The sequence below is a fragment of the Ricinus communis genome, chromosome 5 (assembly GCF_019578655.1).
Source record: "Ricinus communis isolate WT05 ecotype wild-type chromosome 5, ASM1957865v1, whole genome shotgun sequence".
NCBI classification, from domain to species: Eukaryota; Viridiplantae; Streptophyta; class Magnoliopsida; order Malpighiales; family Euphorbiaceae; genus Ricinus; species Ricinus communis.
The window spans coordinates 249472-273121 of record NC_063260.1 but is presented as its reverse complement, the minus strand read 5'-3'; the positions used below and the strand labels follow the sequence as shown (position 1 = coordinate 273121).

Sequence of the window (23650 nt, the reverse complement as noted above, 5' to 3'; positions counted from 1 at the left end):
TTTTATTGCACTAATAAATATTTATATATCTAAATAATAATTATTTTAATAAATAAAATTATTAGAATTTATATTTTATTAATATTTCTTTTTATATCATAAATATTCAGATTAATTTTCTCATTTATTATATTGAATAAATAAATTCTTTAATATATCATAAATTTCTTTCAACTATTTTAGTGATACAATTTTAAAATTCATATGCTTTTATTATTTTATTAAATTTTTAATCATATATGTATAAATATAAATATATATTTTATAGAAAAATTAATAAAATTTATTATTAATTTATAGTTTCTATAGTATAATAATTTTATATTTAAATAAATTATAAATATTATATTCATCATTAGTATTTAATTTATATTTAATTTTTTATAAAAATTTTATAGTTAATATTTTTATAAGTGTTCCACTTGTTATTTTTTTAATTAGAAAATAATATAACGACACTCTGTAGAATTTTATCACCTATAATTTTATGAAAAAACTTTTATTTTCTTTATATATTTTTATAAATATATAAATTAAAACTTTAATAAGATCTCAAACTTTAAATATATTATATATGATATAAAATTTAAAATACCGGTACAAAGTAAAAATTCTTTAGTTATAGAAATTAAGTCAGTTTTTCAAACAATAATTTAAATAGAAATAAAATGTAAAATCTATATTTTAAAATAAAAGAAAATAATTGTTATATTTTTAAAATTATAATTTCTAAAATTTAAAAATAAATTGAGTTTTTATATTTATTATTATATAATATTTGCTTTATTATTAGAAGTTTTCTTTTTATTTTTAGAGTATTATTTAAATAAAATATAATTTTTTCATAAAGTAAAATATTTTATGAATTTTATAATTAAAAAATTACTTTCTTTAGAATTTAAAAAATAAAAATAGGAAATATTGTATAATTTCATAATTCTTTTTATGAAAAATAATTTTTTTAAAAATAAAAATAGTAAATATTCTACAAATTTGATAATTATTTTTAGAAAAATAATTATTTTCTTTAAAAATTAAAAAGTAAAAATAGAAAAAAGAATTTCTTACAGTTAGACAGCACCTAAATGTCCGAAAAGCCAAAGAACACCACAACCGTATAATCGTGCTGAAATTGTAAATTGGCAATTCATGGAGTTTTCCACCATGGAAGCTCCCGTAAGGATCTTCAATCGCCAGCTCTTCACTAAATTAACATCTCCACCAACAATAAAGTCTCTCATTTCTTCTTCTTCTCGATCACTGACATTCCCTCAATACCGTCGCCATATCCACATCCGCTCTTCTCATTCACCATTTCTAAACCCAAACCCGAACCCATTTCGCTTTCTTGTATCTGTTTCCTCTTCTCATCTCTCGAATCTATCAATCCCTGTAAATAGTGTTTGTAATTTTAATTTCAGTTTCAAATCCAATCCAAACAAAGGCATTTTCACTTGGAACAAATCTCCCGGGACCGTTATCAATGGGAAAAACGTGGGTGTTTTGGGTGCCAAAGACCCAGTTGCTACAGTTGTGTTGCTGGGTTGGCTAGGAGCGAAGCAGAAACATCTAAAGAAGTACGTTGAATGGTATAACTCGAGAGGGATTCACGCTATTACTTTCGTTGTTGAAGTGGGTGAGTTGCTTTGTTTTGATCTGGGAGACAGAGTTGAGAAGCGATTTACTTCTTTGGCAAATGAGCTCATTTCTTGGGTTTCTGAGGATGAGGAAAATGGTAGAGAACGGTGTTTGGTTTTTCACACATTTAGCAACACCGGTTGGTTCTTGTATGTTGATTGATTCAGTTAGTCAAATATTTTGTGCTCTTCTGCATTGTACTCTAGTTGATGATAATTTTGTTTTTTTTTCTTTTTCGGTTGTTTGCAGATACGGATATATTCTTGACATTCTTCAACTTCAAAATAAAGAACACTTGAAGGAGAAGATCAAAGGCTGTGTTGTTGATTCAGGAGGAGGCGAGCCCTTTAATCCTAAGGTTTTTTACATTACGGATTCTTTAATTTATTAATGGTCTCAGTTTAGTGTCTTTTTTGGAGATATAAATGAAGTATGTTGAATTAATTGGTAACTGTTATGAGAATATGCATGTAGTTACTCGTGCTTCTTGTGTAATCCGTAGTTGATCATGTTTTCCTGGTACTTATTAGTAGTTTTTGTTTGATTTATTATGGATCCTCATGTTTATTCTTGTTATAGTTGTAATGGACTTAAATTAGTCATTTGCATTACCTTTTCACCGAATTTTAGCACATGTAGATATCCCATTCGAAGGGTAAAGCACCTTCTTCATGAATAATCTTTATACAAGGAGGAATAACCTGACCCAGCACTTTCTTGCCTTTGCTTCTGCATTTTATTGTCTATTTATTTATTTGATTTCATAAAGCTGTTCTTTTCCTTGCTTGAATAAAATGGTAATATTCCCTCGTTATTCAAGCATTCCAACCTTTCTTACATGCCTAAATAATCTATGTTCCATATTTTTCAGTTAACCATGCTAATTTACAAGCTATGAAGTCTATCCTTTTCGGAAGTTAATTTCTTACTCATTTAACTAGGATGTGATGATATTGGAAATATTTTAAACCTTCAGCTGTTTCATCTGACTAGGATATTCCCCGACCATCAGCATGGGCCATGACTAGACTAGTCTGTTCTGAGAAGTGCGCAGTTTGAGCTTAGTTCCTCACAGAAAGAGTGGGAAATTCATCATGAATTTTGTTTAAGTTGAGAGAAGTATCTCATAGTGAAATGGAAAATCTACTTGAACTTTAGCGGAAACTTACTTTTGATGAATTTAACTAGTTTGTACTTGAAAGCTTTCGACAAGAATTTTTGGCAAGAAAATAGAGAGTAATTATGTTCCTCATAACCAATATTGCCCTTAAGTTGGCAAGTGCCTTTTGTTTAAATTTTTACTGATTGTGATGAAATTCAATTGTTTTAGCAATAATGATTGTCTGAATGTCATGGAATCATGGTTTGGAGAATTTGCATTGATAAAGCCTGTGAGTAAATAAAGTTAGATGTGTAATTTAATTTTTTTATTTTTTCTTTGTGTGCATAATTGATAGGATTTTCAGTCATGAGAATTTAATGAATTACATGATTTCAATTTTTTTTTTAAATGCTGCCAGAAACTATGTTTAATTTTCTTTAGTTTGAAGTAGGCTTTAATAAGCTGAGGTTTTATTTATCATTAATATCATTGGGTTGATGATCAATTAGAAAAGACACACCGGATGATGTTCTTCTTCCATGCTTGCAGGTCTGGGCTGCTGGATTTTCTGCTGCTTTGTTGAAGAAAAGCAGTTCTGCAATACACCCTTTGGCTGAGATCAAACACCAAGCCATTAAGTTAAATATGCAGGAAAATAAATCACCTTTAGTTGAAGTCTTGGTGCTAGCGGTTTTGGAGAAGCTATTCTCTAAAATGCTGAAGTTGCCTGATGTGGAGCGGTAAGCGTTTTATTCATGCCCGTGTTGACTTCTATGTTGAAATTTGTAGTCCCCAAGAGAACTAGTTTTCTTTAGGAACAGCCAAAAGTTTTCTTTAGGAACAGCCAAACACATTTAAGATTCCAAAAAGTTGGTGAATAGCAATTCTTACATCTTGCTCATTATCTCAGGAAGTTAAAGAAGATTGTCTTTGTTCTCTCAGAGAATCAGCCCCATTGTCCTCAGCTTTATCTGTACAGCACAGCTGATAAGGTCGTTCCATTTCAATCAATAGAGTTGCAGATGGAGGACCAGAGGAAGATAGGAAGAAAAGTAGTATCCTATAATTTTGGATCATCCCCTCATGTTGATCACTATCGAACTTTCCCAGACACATATCTATCGGTGCTTCATAATTTCTTGAGAGAGTGTTTTGCAATAGCTAAGTAGACGTAAGTTCTGCAAATGCGTTATATTTTATTTACATTGAGATATCATTTTGGTTCTGTAGATGTGGCCAGGGCGGGTTTTGGAATATGAATAATAGTTTTCTGAAGTTTCAGAATAGGAATGATAGTTTCCTGAAGTTACCAGAGCTGTGTGTATGTGTACTCTTAGGCTTTGTTGTAGTAGCACTGGAACAGAAACCAATAGAGTTGTGAGAAGCTATCTAGCACCTGTATCATAGGGGTCGTTAGTGTCCTTGAGAACATTTCAACTGTTAGCTAACCAAACTGTTACACATTTGATGCATGGTTGGCTGTCGCATTTTGATGCTTTCTGGCTGTTATTTAATGATGAATGACAATGTTACGGCCAGAATTCAGAAATTATGTCTCATTTGGCTTAAAACTAGTTTGATGACTCTGGTATTCTTCTTTCTCTCTTTTGGGTTGAATATGGTTAAACATACTTAGGGTTATAATTAACTCTTTTAAAAAATTAAATGTATTACCATAAAAAAAAAAAATTAAAAATCCTCAGCCTTTTTTTTTTACATTCTACAACAATTCTATACAAGTTCTATAATTAAATTTAGACGGATATATACAACTTACTAGCAAGGTTTATAATTTATTTGTAATTATATATTTAGTTGGCATATTAACCCAAAAAAGACTTAATCTTATTTCTCAAAATTTTATATAAATATTTTAAAGAAGAAATGTATAGTTAAATATATAACTTTAGTTATTTAGTCATTTTGAATATTTTAAATTTTAGTTTAACTTAATAAATATTTGATTTTTATTTTTATAATCTATTAAATATTTTTATTTTTTGATTTAATTTAATAAATACTTGAATTTTATTTTTTAATAATATTTAAACATTTACCAGCAAATTACGATGAAAATATTAAATAAAATTATATATTAAAAATATTTAAATATTATAAAAAATAATTTAAGAAATTTATTAGATTATATTAAAAATTAAAGTGTTGAAATAAATAAATAAAATTGTATTATATGAATATATATTAGGCTTTTTTTTCTTTACATATGCATTTGGCATATTTTTAAATATTCTTCAAAATGTAATTAAATTATTTTGAGGTTTAAGTCTGCTTTGATTGGTGCTCGGGACCCATATTCACTCTCTGAATTATTATTTTTTTTAAATTTTATTTACCCTCTGAAGTTTGGTGGATGGATCTCTTTGAATGGATTGCGCCAACAACCAACCCGCGCCAAATGTCCAGGTTCGATGTACCGGTTCATTTCAAAACTACTATAACATTATACGAACCCACCCAAAAGAAAAATGAAAAATTTTATGTAATCCTGTTGCCATCTCTCTCTATACAGACTAATTACAAAGAGAAGTTAAGTGAAAAAAAATGGCAGTTTTAGAGGAACCCATGGTTAATCACAAGATATCACCACCAAATTCATATGGTGCGGTGGTTCTTGGAGGCACCTTTGACCGATTACACGACGGCCATCGCCTTTTCCTCAAGGTATTCATTATATTTATATATATGCTTACTGGGTCTTTGTTTTTAGTTTAGTTCTCTTTTTTAGATTTTCTATGAATTGGTTTTGATGATGAGTGCAATAGTAGGCATCAGCAGAGCTGGCTAGGGAACGAATTGTTGTTGGAGTCTGCGATGGTCCCATGTTGACTAACAAGCAGGTTTCTTTACCATTTCTTTTCGTTATAATCTGCTTCTTTTATTGTTATTTGCTTGTTTCATTTGCAAATTATTCTGTTCCTGTTTTAAGTACATGCGAATATTTAGAAAAATATTTACCTACTCCAATACCATATCCCCATTTAAACATACTAAGCCCATAGATTGTCACTCATATTTATCAGTATTAAATGATTAAGGATTGTGTCACTCATCTAATGTTGAAGTGTGAAACACTTAAAAAAAATATTACTTACCTATTTGTTACAGTGTATGCACTCATAGTAGGTAAATTTTGCCCGTATTTAAAGTAAAATTCGAAAAGAAAAGGAGGAAGAATTCAATGTGTTGGGTATAGAGCCATCCTCACCCTCTTTCTAAGTGGATAGATAGATAGATCTTGTGGTGTTGCAATTGCGAATTGCCAACAAGTGCAATCACTATAAGTGGTCTCCAGCTATGATAGTTCTCAATTTGATCCATAAATTTGGTTTTCTCTACCTGTTTGTGCTGTGAGCCTGACTGAATTAATCTTTGAAATGACTGTTATATGTTATGGATTTTCTGCTTGTAACTAATATCTTTGTAACAGATACAACCTGTCTTATAGTGACCCCTTAAAAAGGCTGGTAATATTTAATGATGTCAAATTGTTTGGGTATTTTTTTCATGCGAAAGTAGAAGTATCCTCAATCTCATTCTGAATTTAATTAACTAATAATGTAGATACTATATTCCATATTTGTCCATTGAGCTAATACTGATACTGCAATAATGTGTAATATGCTCTTGTGGCTGCTATTAAATATAATGTTGTATTACATGTCTGAAAGCAAATGTTTTGAAGTAAGATTTTTTTGTTTTAATTTTTTTGTTTTCATGAAATAGGTATTTAAAGTGATCGGAAATTTCTGTTTCTGCAGTTTGCTGACTTGATACAACCCATTGAGGAAAGGATGCATAATGTTGAAATTTACATCAAGGTAGTTTAGTCTAGTAAAGGATATGATGTTCTATGCCATAAGCTTTTATTTGGCAAAAGATGCTTGTTTCTTGTTTTCAGTTTAGAGAATTTTAGGTCAAATGTCTTTAACCAGACAGGAAATTGATATCCAACATAGACGACACAGCATAGGTTGCATAGAGAGGTTAATCTTCTGTGATTCTTGTGTCTCCCATTTTGCTTTTTCATGGATGTCTAAGTTTTTGTGTGATGAGCCTCTGCCTTGTGTCTGAAAGAATGATATATGATTTAATACTGGAGAAAAGTGGATGGATTGCCAGTATTTCATATTTTTCCATTGCAAATTGAAATCGTTCTAGACCAGGACAGAATTCAAAATATGTGAATAGTCGTCCTTAACATCTAAACTGTTTGTACTGTGTGAAGGTCAAATTGATCTTCTGCATGGTTGTTTCTCCACAAAACCTTATTTGTTTGGTGAACGATTGCTTTTTAGTGTTGGTGAATTGTAATCTTTTTTCTTTCATTTCCTTTTTTGCAGTCTTTTAAACCTGAACTTGCAGTGCAAGTTGAACCTATTATTGATCCATATGGACCTTCAATTGTTGATGAAGATTTGGAGGCTATTGTTGTAAGGTGAGTTCCATCTGTTTCTTATATTTTCTCTGCTAACATTATCAGCATTATCTTCTTATTAATTTGTTTTGCTTTTCTTATATATATATATATGTACGTATGTATTTGGTCCTTGGATGAAACATCACTCTTCTAATAAAATATGGATGTTTTAGTTTACCATACACATGGATTTTGGTGCTTCTAATTTCTGTTGCTTCTGAGTTTATATCCATGCCTCCCTTGTTGATTAGAACTTAAATTGTTCTAGTGATCTCTGTTATTATATTTTTGCAACTCACCTTAGTTTTTTGGGCTTTCACTAATCTTTGCACACACCTTTAAAGTTGTAGCAGAATTATTTTTGACCAATTGTTGGCTCTGCTGCAGCAAGGAGACAGTACCAGGTGGGCTCTCAGTTAATAAGAAGAGGGCTGAGAAAGGCTTACCACTACTCAAGGTTCGAGTTCTATTTATTGCATATGATGTATATCTTTTATGTGATATATGAATATGTCGACATAGACTTGCAATCCTCCTAAACATCGGAAGAATGAGCCTCAATGCATGGATGTTGAGCAGATTGAAGTTGTGGATCTTCTTTCTGAAGAATCTAGTGGAGATAAGCTCAGCTCTACCACATTAAGGAGGCTCGAGGCTGAGAAGGCTCAGAAAGCAGAAATCATGGAAAAAGAAACCAACCCGATGATCGTGTGAGATAAGCTTAGTTCAATGACTTTAGGGAAGCTTTAAGCTGATGCAATCCAGAAATGACGATGCTCCTCCATTCGGTAAATACCGCACGTGATGTCACAGACGTCCTGTAACTCTGTTGTGATATGATCTCTACGACTTTGTTTTATGGAATGCTAATAAAATGAAGGAATGTTGTAAATGGACATATAGATTTTCCACACAATAGCAGAGGAACCCCTCCTGCCCCTCCTCAAAGTTGTATTTGAAGAACTTAAAGTGGAGATTCACACGGGCTGTTGTAATCACAACTTCCTTAGTAATGTTTCACTTGGTAGAGGCAGTAATTCAACTGTTTTAGCTTTCTGTTATGTCCTTTTGCAGCTCTTTTTTATTCTTAGATTTACTTTTCCCTCTTGTATTGAGCATCTTTGCATTTTAGGTATCAGAACAGAATCATGCATTATCAAAACCAATTTTGGCCAACATCGTTCTCTTTGTTGAAATGCACAGGCTATGAGCCTGTTTGAGATTGCTGTAAGTAGGTTTATAATTTTTTATTTAAAGCATTAATTCATTTTTTTTTTCAGAGACAGATTTCAAAACTTTAAAAAAGAAAAAAAAAAAAGAGTAAAATAAAATTGGCCCTAAATTAGAACTTAATTATTTTTTGAAGAAAAACCGTATTTCATGAAATTTCTTCTGGCTAAGGCCCCTGAATGAATAGTCAGTTCTAAAGAAGCCCCAATGGTAACCACGTGCTCGTTTTGATAAGTGCGATGGTTGTTTTTGGAAATTAGCCTCTCAACTCAAAGCAAATAAAACGGTGTCGTATCATAGCGCATCACCAACTTCTCTTGGCGGAGTTGTAGCAGCTATAAATGTAACGGCTACCATTCCCATGCAACTGAACTTTGAATCATTTTAAATGCACAGAGAGAGAGAGTCGTTAACAGAACTGAACGATCGCATTCCTTTCATCACCTTCTTTAAAACCCCAAGTTTCAAGTCCCTTATCCTTTATATTTACAACTCTATCAATCTACTATCCAACCTGACAAATTAATAATAGAAAGAACAGAAGAATCTCAAGAATCTTGACTGGCTCGTTTAATCTGAATCTTGAATCTGTTTAAAGGGTACTCTTTCTTTTATCTTGTAGAGTTATCTGGTTTTGTCTCTCAACTGGTTATGGGTTTTGTTGTTGATATATGTTGTCAATTTGTTTTGCAGGAGTTTGGTGTTTTGCAAAATTCTTGTGAAGATGAATGATCTAATGACAAAATCTTTCTTAAGTTATGTAGAACTGAAGAAGCAAGCCCGAAAGGATCTTGAAACCGAATTCGACATAGAGTCTGGCTGTTGCCTTAACCCCACAGATGATCCAAACCTCTCTCAGTTCTTTCAAGAAGTTGATGCTATCAAGGCAGAAATGGTAGAGACTACTAATCTCTTGTTTGATCTTCAAACCCTTGATCAAGAAACCAAGTCCACTCACAGTAATAAAGTTCTTCGAGGCCTGAGAGATAGAATGGAAGCAAATATAGTTGCAGTTTTGAGAAAAGCCAAGACTGTCAAAGCAAGACTCGAATCACTTGATCAATCCAATCAATTCAGTCGTAAAATATCAGAATTGTATAAAGAAGGCAGTCCTGTTGATAGAACAAGGATATTGGTCACCAATGGTTTGAGGGTTCAACTTAGGGAGATAATGAATGAATTTCAGTTACTGAGAGAGAAGATTTTATGTGATTACAAAGCTGATCTAAAGAGAAGATACTATACTGCAACTGGAGAGGAACCAAGTGAAGAAATAATTGAAAAGATTATTTCAGCAAGCGGGGAAGTTCAATTGTTTGCAGGGAAAGAAGGGGCTGTTGATATGAAGAGTAAGGAGAGACATGAGTCTGTGATGGACATACAGAGAAGCTTGACAAAGCTGCATCAGGTGTTTCTTGATATGGCTGTTATTGTTGAAACACAAGGGGAGAAGTTGGATGACATTGAAGAAAATGTGGCATATGCTGGTAATTTTATCAGTGGAGGAACTAACAGTCTTTACTATGCCAACCAGATGAAGAAGAAGAGGAAGGTTTGGGTTTTCTGGGTTTGGTATGTGGTGTTCGTTATACTGTTGGTTTGCATTGTTGCACTGTTGGCTTCTTGATAGATCAACTCCAGATGATTATTTGAATACTGCCGATTCATGTCTGGTTGAATTGCTCTAGTTCAGGAACAGGAAGGTTTCCTTTTTTTTTTTTTCTGCTTTGCTTCTTGATTGGCTTTTATTTAGGCTTGTGAATTGGGTCCTTGTCATACATTGTTATGTCACTGGTGTTAATTTTGATAGGGTGTTGTGTTGGTGTGCCTCTCTTGGCAAGCTCAGGAGACATGTAGGATGATGATGCTGAATTAACAATTAATTAAAGCATTTCCTTTCAATCCCTTATTAAAAGGATTTCTTAATTATGTCAATAGCATTTGTATCCCTAATTCTTTTGGTTCCTGAATTCCAACATATACAGATGAATTTAACATGTTTTAGTTCTCCTCTTTGTCAAAGATCTAAAACTAACTTGATTTTATAGTTACAATTTAAGAATTTAATAGTTGCAACAATAAAAGCTAGAAATGAAAATAATAAATGGCACTGAGAATGTGAATGGGAACCAGGATGAATTCTCACTTCTACCCTTGGGCGGTCTCAGGATTTGTGGAGTATCAAGAGCCTTATCCAAATTTGCTGAAAAGAAAATCTAAGGCAACAGAGTCAATATCAAAGTCCTTTATCCCTTTTAAAACATTCATAAGATATTCCTTATTTGAAAAGCAACTCAATGGCACCGTTTGCCTTGCACTCTACTATGACACAGACTTTATCTCTGCTTGAAAAGTGTTCAAGCATGATGGAATTAAAGCAAATCCATGCCCAGATGTTCAAAACAGGTTCTGTCTTGGAAACCATCACAATAAGCGAGCTCCAGGCTTTTGCAGCCTCCCCTAATTCAGGGAACTTAACCTATGCCAAAATAGTTTTCGACAGTCTCAGCAGCAGACCCAACACTTACATTTGGAACGCTATGCTTCGAGGATATGCTGATAGCAATAAACCAGAGGAAGCCTTGATTTTATACCATCAAATGCTATGCCATTCAGTTCCACACAATGGTTACACCTTTCCGTTCCTGCTCAAGGCTTGTTCCAGTCTTTCTGCCATAGAAAAGGCTCAACAAGTTCATGCTCAGATCATTAAACTGGGTTTTGGTTCAGATGTTTATACCACAAATTCCCTTCTACACGCATATGCAGCATCTGGTTTCATAGAATCTGCAAGAATCATCTTTGATCGAATCCCACATCCAGACACTGTTTCTTGGAACTCAATAATTGACGGGTATGTGAAATGTGGCGAGACTGAAACAGCATATGAACTTTTCAAAGATATGCCGGAAAAAAATGCCATTTCTTTTACAGTAATGATATCCGGCCATGTCCAGGCAGGTCTTGACAAGGAGGCACTGGACCTGTTTCAAGAAATGCAGATTGCAGGTATTAAACCTGACAAAATAGTGCTGACAAATGTACTTTCAGCATGTGCACATCTCGGAGCATTGGATCAAGGAAGATGGATTCATACATACATCAAGAAGAATGACGTCCAAATCGACCCAATGTTAGGTTGTGCACTTACAGACATGTATGCAAAATGTGGTAGTATGCAAGATGCTTTAGAAGTTTTTAAGAAAACAAGGAAAAAGAGTGTGTCTCTGTGGACTGCGCTTATTCATGGTTTCGCGATTCATGGGCGTGGAAGAGAAGCATTATACTGGTTTATGCAAATGTGCATGGCAGGACTAAAGCCAAACCTGATAACTTGTACTGCAATTTTGACAGCCTGCAGTTATACAGGGCTTGCTGATGAGGGAAAATCAATATTTAAGAGCATGAATAAAGTTTATAATTTGAAGCCAACAGTGGAGCACTATGGATGCATGGTTGATCTATTGGGTCGAGCTGGATTGCTGAAAGAAGCCGAAAATCTGATTAAGGGAATGCCAATGAAACCAAATGCTGTTATTTGGGGAGCACTGTTAAATGCCTGTCGAATTCATGGAAATATAGCGCTAGGTAAACAGGTAGGAAAATTCCTAATTGCAGTGGACCCTGACCATGGTGGGCGCTACATTCACCTAGCAAACATCCATGCTGCTGCAGGGGAATGGGATGAAGCAGTTGAAGTAAGAAGGAAAATGAAAGAAGATGGAGTATCCAAACTTCCAGGATGCAGCACAATCAGTCTAGATGGGGCTATCCATGGATTTTTTGCTGGGGATGGGTCCCATCCTCAAATTGCAGAGATTAATTGCATGTGGTACAAAATTGTTGAGCGGCTGAGACAAGAAGGATATAAACCTGCAACACAAAATTTATTACTTGATCTCAAGGATGAGGAGAAAGAAACAGCCTTGAATCAGCATAGTGAGAAGCTGGCTGTTGCATTTGGACTAATCAGGACAAAACCAAGAACAACAATACGAATTGTTAAGAATCTTAGAGTGTGTGAGGATTGCCATATGGTAATGAAACTCATTTCCAAGATTTACAACAGAGAGATTGTCATGCGGGATAGAACTCGTTTCCACGTTTTTAGTGAGGGGAAATGTACTTGTGGTGATTATTGGTGAAGAGAGTGAGTGACAGTTTTTGGCTATAGGCACATTATGTTCACAGTAAATTCTGTGTATAGCACTGTCATTTCAATTAACACAAACTCCAAATGACATTACAAAGAGCATTTAACTGTCAGGAATTATTGCCAAAAGAGCTTGAAAAGCTTTTGCAATTTTGCAAGTCAAATTAAAAGGCAAAAGAAAATAACTTTGCCCCATAACCAATGTACATACTGTACAGCTACCCTTTAGCCAATGCTAATATGCTGCTTAGCTGTCCAGGATTGCCCAGGCTCTAGCTCAACCTTTCCAATCTGCAGCAGCCAGAGAAAAATTAATATTTTGAAAATTAATTACTAATAACAAATTTATGCATCAAGATGGCACCTAAGCGTATATCCACCTTAGCCAAATATTTTTCACAAACTGATTTTATAAGATTACAGATTGACTTTGCTAAGCAGTTTCAGTAATTGAACTTTGTTAGAAAGCCCAGCAATGGACTAAGAAAATAATCCCAGATTGCATAAAGCTTGGAAAGTTAAGATGAAAGTGGGTATTTAAGTACCTTGGCATTTTCAACACAAACAAAATCTTTGTAACAAGCTTCCATCTGAAGATGTGGATTCCACAGTACAGTGTCTGACCAGCTGCAATGTGCAAAAAGAGTGAGAGAGCCAGAAACGTGAGTACAGATGCTGACGGAAATCTTGAAGGCAAACAAAGTATTAAATGAGGTCCCAACTCACGTACTTTGTGTTCTTGATAGTTATAACATCACCTAAGCCGTTATCAAGTTGCAATTCCTCAGGAGCATCAAGGTAAATGCAGTCTACAAATCCAGGGACAGTGACCACATCCCTGATTTATAAGTAGAATAGTTAGTAAGTGAAGAAAAAAAAATTGAGAAAGAATCATTGTGTTTTCTTGTGTTTTCAACTTATGCTTCTGGAGCATCATGCCTTTGAGAAATGGCTGTTTTCATGTTCAATATCCAATAAGTTGGAGATTGTCATCACTATTGAATTATAACTAAATAAATAAGAAAAGAAAATGAATAATTTCATTTCAAGTCACAAAGGCAGACATGCTTGTAAGAAGAACTAATACGTCAACTCTGACACAAATAAGAAACATACATCACTTATCCATTTCTTTCTTCCTTGAGATTTTCCAAAGGGAAACAACAATCATTTTGGTATTTATCATACTACATAAGATAAATGTTTCTGACCTTTCCTCTTTGCCCTCTATAGGATTGTTAGGATCTGGATCCTTATTGAGTGTTTTGCAACCTTTTAAACCTCTCACAGATGCCCCAGTTACAGAAGCCTGCATGGTGTCATCTGAAATCAATTTTGACTATGCATCATCTATTTCTGAAGCCATTTAAATTCAAAGGAAAACAATTCTTGGTCCTGCATTCGTCTTTGTGACAGAAAAGCACTGTTCTATGTCCAACTGTGGAAATCAATCTGGATATCATCAGGTGAACATAAAACTGCTTCACTGAGTGTGAAATTATTGTGCTTACGCTGAAATATGTATGTAGTGCCGTATTAAATGAAAATGGCTTGTTGTCTGTATTCGTAATCTTTAGTTCTGTGGAAATGCTCTTTGCATCAAGGATGACCTGTAAACAATGGAATAAAGAACAAACTTGACAACTAAATATAAAACAGAATCTCAGTAGAATAAAAACGAGAAAGGTATGATCACCAAAAATTTATAACCAAGCTGAGTGGTGCTTCTCTGCAGGGAGATAATAGCCTACCTTGTATAAAGCCTGGAAACCAAAGTCCCACATGGCACGACTATAAGGCCCATCCTTGAGCATCAGAGTTACAACAGGATTGCCTTCTACATTTTCAGAATCAGCAATTGACCAATCCATATTCCTTGCAAATCCATGCTGTTAAGTACATATGCAATTCTAAAGTTCAACAAAATAATAAAAGTAAAATAAACATAAAGCAAAAAAGCTTTCATTGTTATAGACCAAATACATATTCAATAAAAATGACTAAAAAAAAGCCACAAATCTACCAGTAACCCATGACTATATAGCAGTAATGAATATGAACTCAATAACCAATGCAACCCAGGTCAAAACTGTGTGAAAAAATTTGGCGCAAAAGAGAACTATAAAAGTGAAAAGGATCATCATATGCATACCTGCTGAATAGTTCCAGGTCCAAACTGCGGGAAACAATGTGGAACGCCTCCGCTATCCCAACAGAATAGAGTTATATCTATAGTCAGTATCTGAATCTAAGAAAACTCAATCCCTAAAATTAAGATATAAGACCTTGCATTGGTTTCGTGCATTTGGATTTGAAATATTAAATTTTGAACACAATGATTTCATAGAACATATCATCAGGTGTTAATTCACATCCTTATCAATTGGCCATTCATGCTCACAATGGATCTGTGCTAAATCATCATTAATACAAATCGATGTGGTTCCAATTAAAGTATTCGTTAAAAATCCAAATACATGATCCAAATCTTGACATCCAAGCATAAGAAGAAAGAATTTCAAACAGGAAAAATGAAGAACCTGATTGGCTTTTTCTTGTTAAATACAGCATCAGGCCTTACAAAAAGGAGGTCTTTACCAGTGGCGACTTTCCAAGATGTGATGCAACCTCCAAACAAGTATATCTCAGCCTCACTAAGTTGATAAGAGAAATCGAAAAGAAATTAATAACACAAAAATGAACAAATACACAGCCTAATATTATAGTAAAAGGGGTTGGATAAATAAACTTACCTACCATGAGGAGAAGTCAGCACAATCTTTGGTAAACTACCTTCACCTTCAGTAACACTTACTCCGACAGTCGCAGTTCCTTTACTTACACTAGCAAATGCCATCCCGGAGTATCTGTAAAGCCTAATCCACAATGCAAATCAGTAAAAGAGTCAGATTCTCAGAATTGCAAAATAACCCGTTAACAGAAAAGTGGGGAAGAAGTTGAAAGTGAGGGAAATGGTTGGGGAGATTGAAGAAAACTCACCGGTTGACTCGGCGAAGATTAAGGGTAGGGGGAGAAGAAAAAGGGATAGATACCATCGCCATACTTACTTATTATTGTGTGAAATGGTCAGTGTGATGATGAATACAGAACTGCCCTTTCAAGATGCCATGTTTTGCCTTCTACCTCCTCTTCTACATTCGGATATTCTTTTGCACTTCTGTTTTATTGTGGGTTTTTCTTCAAGTGAAAGTCATGGCTCCCAATGAATGTTAGGCCCAACGACAAATTAATGTCAGCCTGCAAATTAAGTGTTCATTTTTTGCCAAAAAAAAAAAAGCTCTTTTTTTTTTTTTTAAAAGTACAAAACTTTGATATTTCCAATTTTTCTAACTTATTTTCTGGAAATAAACATTTTCAACTCGAAAGCACAAACTTAAAATAGAGAAAAAAATAAATAAAATAAATAAATTTTTATATTACATTTTGTGCCCCATTGCTTTTATTTCCTTTGTCTCCTAATTTGAGTTAGTTTGAATTGTATCATATATATAAATACAAAAGTTTAATTGACCTGATTATGATTCAAAAAAAAGGTATTTTTGCCTTTGCCATTTTGTTATTTTCAGGAAAAGGACGAATCCGTGAGTTAATTGGTCGAATGATGACCAAATCTTTATTTTATTTTAATTTTCAGTACTAATTTTAATAATATTGTAATATCATTATTCAGACTAATTATTGTTTATACAAAAATTTGAAAATTATTGACATCATTTAAAAATTTAAAGTCCCTTATTCAAAAAATTTGCTCTTAATTAAATTTTATTGAAGAACTAATTACCAAGTCTGAATTGTTTACGGCCGTATCCACGTGGCCTAGCGGCGCCACACATGGACAAGAGAAGCAGAAATAAGAAGAAGATAACAGACAACGTGTACTGTGCTAGTGAATTTCTAATCTTCATTTCAACCTGAACACACCAGGTGTACACCACTTGTGCCAATTCTGCAATCACTGTGTCCATATATTTACATATTTAGTTGCAGCAAGGTGAGAAGAGAGGGCTTATGATTCACCCGAAAAAACTGCAATTCAAGAAGAAGAAGAAGAACAAGACCACCCTTGTTCCTTGTGAAAAAAAGAAAAAAAAAAAAAGAATCAGTAACAGATAGGTAGACCCCATGGAAAGCAAACAAAATAGCAGCACCACAACCACCAAAATCAGCAAAGATAATGCTCACAAATCACTGTCAAAACAAGTAGTGGAACACGGAGACCTCTACTCTCCTTTTCATGCAAGGCGAAAACAGACAAGTAGTAATTATAAGCCCATTTGCAAACAAGAAGAAGAGGAGATGGGAGTGGTGGAGGAGATGAGAAGGCATGTGGGAGTGATAAAAGAGAGGATGCTGGAGAAGTTAGCTGCTGCTGCTGTTCCTGCAGATGCCTTGGAGAGTGCACGTCACTTGTTGGAAACTACTGTTAAGGATGTTACCCTTGCTGCTCATGGGGTTACCAAGGATGCTTTGAACCGCATCAAGAATCATCTTGTTGACATCCTCCCATCACTCTCTCCTGCCATTACTAGAAAGGTAATTTAATTTGCTTCATTCATTTCCGCTCCTTTTTTTTTTTTTTTTCTTTCTTTCTTAAATTTACTTCTTGATTACACTTTAGTTTCAGTTGTCTGTGATATAATTAGATATTAGCAGTTTGAGTAAAAAATGGGGAAGGTCTGTGTTTCTATCAAATATGATGAATCAGGAAAATTCAATCTATGGCCACTGTTCAAGTAATGAAAGAAATTTTAGTGGCTTGAATTGATTCTTTATTTGTATTCCTTTCATAAGAAATGATGGGTGGTCTGCAGATGGTGGATGATGCTGCGAAAGAAGCTAACGGAGAGACAGGAAGGAAAGATGAAGAAGAGGAGCAAGAAAACCGCAATCAAACTCCAACTCCAACTCCAACTCCAACTCCTACTCCTAATAACGATAATAACAATAATAAGTCTCCATCTGTATCTCCAACTTCCTCTTTATTTGCTTCAGGAAAACCATTTTCAAGGCTCTAGAGCCTGTTTTGTTAAGCAGCAGCTATTTACTTTGATTATATATTATATAAAATGTCACCCACCAAATATATGTTTACTACAATTTACGTAACAAAATGGGATGATTCTGCGCCTTCAAAAAGTTTAAAGCCAGTAGATGGTTTGTTTTGGTTCTTTGAGCTTAGAGTCTGCATGAGAGCGCATTCCATCGTGAAGGAAATGTATTTTTAAGATCATTCAGATTGGGTCTGATGTATATATGTAATTCTTACGAGTGTTTTACCCACTTTGGAACTGGATTTGAAGATTGTTTTACATTTTGATTTTGGTATTGGATTGTCTTACTATGCGGTTGAAACATATTTACATTTAAAATTAATAAATAATGACCTTGCAGAAGCATCAATCAAATCACAGCAGCTACTGGAGTATATAAATTCAAGAATTAACCAATTTTTCTAGAAAAAACCTACTAGATTAACAGCAAATAAATGACAGTAAGTTACACTAATTTGTAACCATTTGCAATGAAGGAATTTCTTTGAGAGATGTGCATTTGTATGTTTTGCTTGAGAATAGTTAAGACTTTCTAAATTTAAATAAAATCTCAAGTTTAGATCTTCTTTTTAGATATTTTTATTTTTCATTTTTCCTATTTTCTTTTAGATATCAAGAAGGAGATAAAAAAAAAAAAAAAAAAAAATAGTCAAAAAGGAAATGGACTAGCTATTTTTACTCCTAATATAAGGCTGTGGGCCTGTAGCTAGAGACAATTCGAAGTGACTCTGACCATTTAAATTATTTAAACTAGATTACAAGTGTTGTCTAATCTTTTATTATTTATATATAATATATAACTCAAAAAAATATAAATTTTACTTTATAATAAATGCATATATTAATCTTAACAATAAATATATGTTTTAAGAAATTAGAATTTCCTTTTCTCATAACTTAAAGTAAAAAAAAAAAAAAAAAAGCGAGATACATCATCAAATTTTCACTTATGTGAAATAATTAACTAGCACTTCATATTTTACAATTTATCTATTAGATATCTATATTTGTCAAATTGATAATATGTAAATACTTGAGTATTGATTTGACATGCGAATAACTCAAAAAAATTGACGCAGTGAGTATTATTATAATAAAAATCTAATATAATTTTTATAATTTTATAAAATTATTTATTGATCCTTTTAGATTTTTTACTTATTTCATAATTTATATAGAATTTATCTTTTACTCACAATTCTTTTGAATTTTACATTTTCTAAATTATCTTTTTAATTCTTTGAACTTTTCAATAATATTTTTATTTATGTATAAATTTGAATAGAATATATTTGTTATTAAGCAAGTAAATAATATTTTGTTCTCTTATTTAGTATTTTTTAAATAAATATATTATTCAAAATCTTGCACTTAAATAAATATATTTTAAAAAAATTAAAAAATAAAAGATTATTTTATTAAAATATTCAAAAATAATTATAAGGGTTAAAGATAAATATTACATAAATTATTGGGTAATAAAAATATTTAGGGGATCAGAAAAGATATTTTAGAAGAAATTGAGGATTAAATTGAATACACAGTGATATGCGTCAATTTGTTTTTAACTTTTTAAGTATGCCGTGAGTTATATGTGTGCTAAGTCAGCACTCAGATATTTATATGTGATCAATTTAGCAAGTAGAAATGTTTGAAAGATAAATAGTGAAATATGAGATGCTAATTGATTATTTCGTACAAAGGATAAACTGTGCGAAAAAGAAAGGAGAGAGTTTTGAGAAGTCACAGGCGTGAGTATGATCATTGTTACCAACAAAGATTTGGTTAAAAGAGACATGTACTAAAATAAGGAATAATGTCAATTTACCTCTTTAATTTAGAGTTATGGAAAAATTAGTTCAGATTTTAACTTCTTTAAATCATTTGGTCCAGAAATTTATTAAAATGGCCATTTCAGTTAACTTTTTAAAAGTTAAGACCCTTTATTAAATTATACCAAAATGCAATAGCATGAAAAATGGATAAGATAAGTATATGGGAAATCAGACAATAGTCTGAACTCTCCAGTCTCCACCGCGTCACATTTATTTATTTATTTTGATAACACGTCCCATATTTATTATTATTATTGTTTTGTTTATATTATATATTCAGATAATTAATAAATTTAACCGGAGTTAAATAAACAAAAATAATTTAAAAAGAAAAGAAAAGAATGGGCTGGATCCGTTTTAAGGGAGCGAACTCCGGACTCTGATTGATGGTCTAAGAAAAAAGCTGCTGCTCTTTCGGTGGTGGTGGCCGTGGTGACGTTGGTTGGTTGGTTGGTGGTGGCGGCGATGGTGGCCATACTGACGGCTGTCCTCTTTGACCGTTTGATCTCTTGTTAATTTCCGCTCTCTGATCTCTTGTTTCTTCTAGCGGTTTTTTTTTATACATCCCTCTGATTGCAATTCCTTGCCTTTTGATCCGCTCGACGTGGTTCAGTCAGGTTGGTTTTTTATTTTTCAAATTATCGTCTTTTTTCATGTTCATTGTGATTTTGGCGAAATCAAAATCCTTTTATTTGATCCATTTTTACTGGGTTTAAGTTTCTGGTGATCTCTTGTGAAAGTATGATTCCTTATATACATATCGCAATTTGTGTATTCTTGTTCTTTTTCTTAAATAGAGCATATTATTTAGATGGATTCTGATAACAATGGTTAAAGTTATGAATTTTCTTTGTATGTGTTGAATTAACATTTGATTGGGGGTTCTATGATCTATAGATGTTAATTGCTTGTCTATGTATGTATATGCAGCTAATTTTTTGCTAAGCATTGTAGGCTTTTTTTTTTGGGAACTTGATTTTCAGTCATGTAACATCCTAAACATGGAAGAGTATCAATCAATGTGGTCTAATGAGATTAATATTGTCGCTGACCTTTTTGTTTTTATCTTCTTCTTTTTCTTGTGTTTGTCTTCTGTATGTGTTTTTTATTTCGTATTTTTTTTCTGGGTGCTGGTAGTTGAATATTGAAGGGAAAGAATTGGTTTGCTCCTTTGACTTTGGATGTCCCTCAAAAGCATTGTGCGTGAGCTGAGGGAGATGAAAGATGGAATTGGAAGCATTTCAAGACGAGGGGTCGAAGGGAAGCATTGGCGTGGTAGGACAAGGTCACATATTGCACCAGATGAAACACCGCCTGATTCTGAGCCAATTCAACAGGGCCAGTGGGCAAATCTCCCACCAGAATTGCTCTTGGATATCATTAGGAGGGTAGAAGAGAGCGAGACATTGTGGCCTGCTCGTGCTGTTGTTGTTTATTGTGCTTTGGTTTGTAGGTCATGGAGGGAAGTCACTAAAGAAATTGTCAAAACGCCTGAGCAGTGTGGGAGGCTAACATTTCCTATCTCATTGAAGCAGGTATTCTCTTGCTTTCCTCTTTCTTATTTTCTTCTGCCTATTTGCTTGCTATGCTGCTCACAATTTGCTCTAACTTGTTTTTGGTGCTTCAAACTAGCCGGGTCCTCGTGAGTCTCCCATACAGTGCTTTATTAGAAGAGAAACTGCAACTTCAACATATCTATTGTACTATGGTTTGGTGCCTTGTGAGTCAAGCTACTCTCTTATCTTGTTCTTTTCAGCAGTGGCAAATTTAGACTTGTTACAGTTGATGCAAAAAGTGGGTGCGTGCGTGTATATATATATTATCTCAATGAAAATGCATAAGAATATTGCTCCACCATTATCCATATTTGAACTCCTGCAGAAATGTGTGGCAATTGAAATGGACATGTGATTGTTATTCTGCTTTTTACATACTTCTATATGTTGATTTTAGTAAGAACAGCAGCATTTCAATAATGGGATTCTGTTTGGATATTTGAGAACTCAGTGTACCCTTGTTTTAAAGAGGAAAGGAGGCATAGAAGCTTCTAGAAAAGGGGAATTATGCTACTTGTTAAAAATACATCTTTCTGGTTTATAGCTTTAGCTAATTAGAAAGCTTTGCTAAGCGCATGTTAACTGGAAATTTCATTAGTTAATATTTTTCTTTTTGGTTGACCTTCTTTCAATGAATTGACAGCCGAGAATGAGAGTGACAAATTGCTATTAGCTGCCAGAAAGATCAGAAGAGCGACATGCACAGACTTCATTGTATCCTTGGCTGCAGATGATTTTTCACGAGCCAGCAATACATATGTTGGTAAACTGAGGTAATTTTTGGACATTTTAAGTATATTAACCTTGGTAGATTACATACATATTCAAACTAACTCATTTTCAAATTGTTTTCCAGGTCTAACTTTTTAGGAACCAAGTTCACTGTATTTGATAGCCAACCTACATGTGAAGTGCCAATACAACCAGCTAGCCGTACACATCGCAGATTCCATTCTAGGCAGGTGTCTCCAAAATTACCTGCATGTAATTATAGTATAGGCACCATCACCTATGAGCTCAATGTTCTCCGTACAAGAGGGCCAAGGCGAATGCACTGTGTCTTGCACTCAATACCTGTCTCCTCTATTGAGGAGGGGGGCACTGCCCCAACGCCAACATCATTCTCAGAGACTTTTGATGATTGGTTATCTTTTTCATCAGGTTCAAAAGGAAAGGAATCTGTTTTTGATGTTAGTTCTGCAAGCCCCTCAGAGTCGCCGGTAATAATCCATGGTTCTGGAGAGCCCCTTATTCTTAAGAACAAGGCTCCTAGATGGCATGAGCAGCTTCAGTGCTGGTGCCTAAATTTCAGAGGGCGGGTTACAGTCGCATCTGTTAAGAATTTCCAACTTGTGGCTGCTGTGGGCCCATCCCACAATGTGCCAGCTGCAGAGCAAGAGAAGGTGATCTTACAGTTTGGAAAAATCGGAAAAGACATCTTCACCATGGATTATTGCTACCCTCTTTCTGCCTTCCAAGCCTTTGCAATCTGCCTGAGCAGCTTTGACACCAAACCAGCCTGTGAATGACAGATGTGGTGCCTGCGCAGAAATCACTGCCATAGTTTGCTCTTTTCAGTTCTGGAATATTTGTGCACTCTATGTGCAGCTCATCAGACACAGCCGTTCACAGCTGAACTTAGCCATGTAATCCTTACTTTTTCTGATCATGGAACTTGACTTATATTTTGTTTCATCATCGTAGCACTAATGTTAAATTAAAGTTCAGTGCATGGTATCTATATAGTCTTTCAGTTTTCCCCTGTTGAAGAAGCTGTTAATTGGCTATGAGTTGGATCGGAGGGCTTCAAGGGACCTGCTCGTTCTTGCTTGAAGTAAAAATCACCAAGTCGGTCACATTAAGTCTTAACAAAACAGCAAGCATTTACAGTAGGAGACAACTGATTCCCATGTAAGGTCTAAGAATGAAGACAACATGTGAAACTTCATTCTTGAAAATATTTAGGGTTTAAGGTTTAAGATTCAAGTTAGTTCCCTGATCTGAATGCATGCTTGTACATACATTTATGGAGATGGAGATATATGCCTGAGGCAGCACAGCACTTGCATTAGGCTACACTGACACTCTCGATAAAGCAATGTGATTCTAAGGTTTAGCATATAATTTCCGTAGGCCTAATCTCACTGGATAGCATGCATGCAGAATAATGGGGGACAAAGAGAATACCAGTTGCCAAAGGCTTTTGTTGTTATTATGCTGCATAATCCAAAGAACTAGGAGAGCTTTAGTGGCAGAGATCCATTTCAAGGATTTTGTAGATAAATAAACTTCTAACACCTTTTCTTTGTTTCTTTATTGCCATTATTCTGCATTTTGTCTCTGTGTTTTATCTATATATATATATATATATATATATATACATACAAAATAGTCATATGTTAGTTAGGTAAACGTAATCTTGAACAAATTTTATTTCTATGCAAAAATAGAACATTCTATTCTCTATTAGGGATTAGAGTCTTCCTACCCTACTGATCTTAGCGAGCTAAAAAGAATAATGATAATAAGTCATAAATAATAGTCATACTTAAACAATACACACTGCATTCCATTAAACTGGTATGTGTCATAGGTTTGGTGCAGATGTTCTAAGACGTGACATCTC

At 33.8% G+C, this 23650-nt stretch overlaps 6 protein-coding genes across 10 annotated transcripts; 5 read left to right on the top strand and 1 right to left on the bottom strand.

Annotated features, from left to right (window-relative positions):
* The first annotated feature begins 1082 nt into the window (after positions 1-1082).
* On the top strand, positions 1083-5333 carry LOC8273385 (transmembrane protein 53). Of its 2 annotated transcripts, XR_007215915.1 has the most exons (6): positions 1083-1787; positions 1888-1996; positions 3290-3480; positions 3651-3911; positions 5104-5164; positions 5271-5333. XR_007215915.1 is itself a non-coding variant. In XM_015720755.3 (4 exons), the coding sequence occupies exons 1-4, from the start codon at positions 1150-1152 to the stop codon at positions 3907-3909; spliced, it is 1197 nt and encodes a 398-aa protein (XP_015576241.2). In that variant the 5' UTR covers positions 1084-1149; the 3' UTR covers positions 3910-4289. The 2 variants fall into 2 exon arrangements, 1 of the variants encoding a protein (XP_015576241.2); XM_015720755.3 differs by lacking the exons at positions 5104-5164; positions 5271-5333 and having other exon boundaries at positions 1084-1787; positions 3651-4289.
* On the top strand, positions 5282-8239 carry LOC8273386 (phosphopantetheine adenylyltransferase). Of its 2 annotated transcripts, XM_015720785.3 has the most exons (6): positions 5282-5422; positions 5527-5598; positions 6520-6579; positions 7102-7196; positions 7566-7635; positions 7758-8239. In XM_015720785.3, exons 1-6 carry the CDS (start codon positions 5303-5305, stop codon positions 7890-7892), a joined length of 552 nt encoding a protein of 183 aa, XP_015576271.1. In that variant the 5' UTR covers positions 5282-5302; the 3' UTR covers positions 7893-8239. The 2 variants fall into 2 exon arrangements, with proteins under 2 accessions (XP_015576271.1, XP_015576273.1); XM_015720787.3 differs by lacking the exon at positions 6520-6579.
* Positions 8240-8299: 60 nt separating this feature from the next.
* Positions 8300-10416, top strand: LOC107261453 (syntaxin-112). 2 transcript variants are annotated; one of them, XM_015720784.2, is made up of 2 exons: positions 8300-8405; positions 9102-10416. In XM_015720784.2, the coding sequence occupies exon 2, from the start codon at positions 9133-9135 to the stop codon at positions 10033-10035; it is 903 nt and encodes a 300-aa protein (XP_015576270.2). In that variant the 5' UTR covers positions 8300-8405; positions 9102-9132; the 3' UTR covers positions 10036-10416. The 2 variants fall into 2 exon arrangements, with proteins under 2 accessions (XP_015576270.2, XP_015576269.2); XM_015720783.3 differs by having other exon boundaries at positions 8377-9007.
* A 193-nt stretch (positions 10417-10609) lies between these two features.
* Positions 10610-12674, top strand: LOC8273387 (pentatricopeptide repeat-containing protein At5g66520). The gene has a single exon (XM_048374217.1). It carries the CDS (start codon positions 10706-10708, stop codon positions 12551-12553), a length of 1848 nt encoding a protein of 615 aa, XP_048230174.1. The 5' UTR covers positions 10610-10705; the 3' UTR covers positions 12554-12674.
* LOC8273388 (putative glucose-6-phosphate 1-epimerase) lies at positions 12593-15791 on the bottom strand. Of its 2 annotated transcripts, none has more exons than XM_015720738.3 (10): positions 15630-15791; positions 15315-15437; positions 15102-15215; positions 14714-14765; positions 14313-14450; positions 14073-14171; positions 13773-13870; positions 13292-13399; positions 13107-13188; positions 12593-12852 (listed from the first exon to the last, which is right to left on the bottom strand). In XM_015720738.3, exons 2-10 carry the CDS (start codon positions 15416-15418, stop codon positions 12787-12789), a joined length of 861 nt encoding a protein of 286 aa, XP_015576224.1. In that variant the 5' UTR covers positions 15419-15437; positions 15630-15791; the 3' UTR covers positions 12593-12786. The 2 variants fall into 2 exon arrangements, with proteins under 2 accessions (XP_015576224.1, XP_002521566.1); XM_002521520.4 differs by having other exon boundaries at positions 15562-15762.
* Positions 15792-16548: 757 nt separating this feature from the next.
* On the top strand, positions 16549-22719 carry LOC8273390 (tubby-like F-box protein 2). Its single transcript, XM_048374387.1, has 6 exons — positions 16549-17115; positions 17394-17594; positions 20644-21003; positions 21101-21188; positions 21668-21797; positions 21881-22719. Exons 1-6 carry the CDS (start codon positions 16705-16707, stop codon positions 22551-22553), a joined length of 1863 nt encoding a protein of 620 aa, XP_048230344.1. The 5' UTR covers positions 16549-16704; the 3' UTR covers positions 22554-22719.
* Positions 22720-23650: the final 931 nt, after the last annotated feature.

Bases quoted from the DNA above. Each gene is read 5' to 3' on its own strand.
- LOC8273387 (XM_048374217.1), top strand. From the start codon at position 10,706: ATGGCACCGTTTGCCTTGCACTCTACTATGACACAGACTTTATCTCTG.
- LOC8273385 (XM_015720755.3), top strand. From the start codon at position 1,150: ATGGAGTTTTCCACCATGGAAGCTCCCGTAAGGATCTTCAATCGCCAG. The intron at 1,997-3,289 runs GTTTTTTACATT...CCATGCTTGCAG, and splicing joins GCGAGCCCTTTAATCCTAAG to GTCTGGGCTGCTGGATTTTC. The intron at 3,481-3,650 runs GTAAGCGTTTTA...TCATTATCTCAG, and splicing joins AAGTTGCCTGATGTGGAGCG to GAAGTTAAAGAAGATTGTCT.
- LOC8273390 (XM_048374387.1), top strand. From the start codon at position 16,705: ATGGAAAGCAAACAAAATAGCAGCACCACAACCACCAAAATCAGCAAA. The intron at 21,189-21,667 runs GTGAGTCAAGCT...ATGAATTGACAG, and splicing joins GTACTATGGTTTGGTGCCTT to CCGAGAATGAGAGTGACAAA. The intron at 21,798-21,880 runs GTAATTTTTGGA...ATTGTTTTCCAG, and splicing joins ACATATGTTGGTAAACTGAG to GTCTAACTTTTTAGGAACCA.
- LOC8273386 (XM_015720785.3), top strand. From the start codon at position 5,303: ATGGCAGTTTTAGAGGAACCCATGGTTAATCACAAGATATCACCACCA. The intron at 6,580-7,101 runs GTAGTTTAGTCT...CCTTTTTTGCAG, and splicing joins ATGTTGAAATTTACATCAAG to TCTTTTAAACCTGAACTTGC. The intron at 7,636-7,757 runs GTTCGAGTTCTA...GATGTTGAGCAG, and splicing joins AAGGCTTACCACTACTCAAG to ATTGAAGTTGTGGATCTTCT.
- LOC107261453 (XM_015720784.2), top strand. From the start codon at position 9,133: ATGAATGATCTAATGACAAAATCTTTCTTAAGTTATGTAGAACTGAAG.
- LOC8273388 (XM_002521520.4), bottom strand. From the start codon at position 15,623: ATGGCGATGGTATCTATCCCTTTTTCTTCTCCCCCTACCCTTAATCTT. The intron at 15,438-15,561 runs GTGAGTTTTCTT...ATTGTGGATTAG, and splicing joins AATCTTCGCCGAGTCAACCG to GCTTTACAGATACTCCGGGA. The intron at 12,853-13,106 runs GTACTTAAATAC...TGGCTGCTGCAG, and splicing joins TTTGTGTTGAAAATGCCAAG to ATTGGAAAGGTTGAGCTAGA.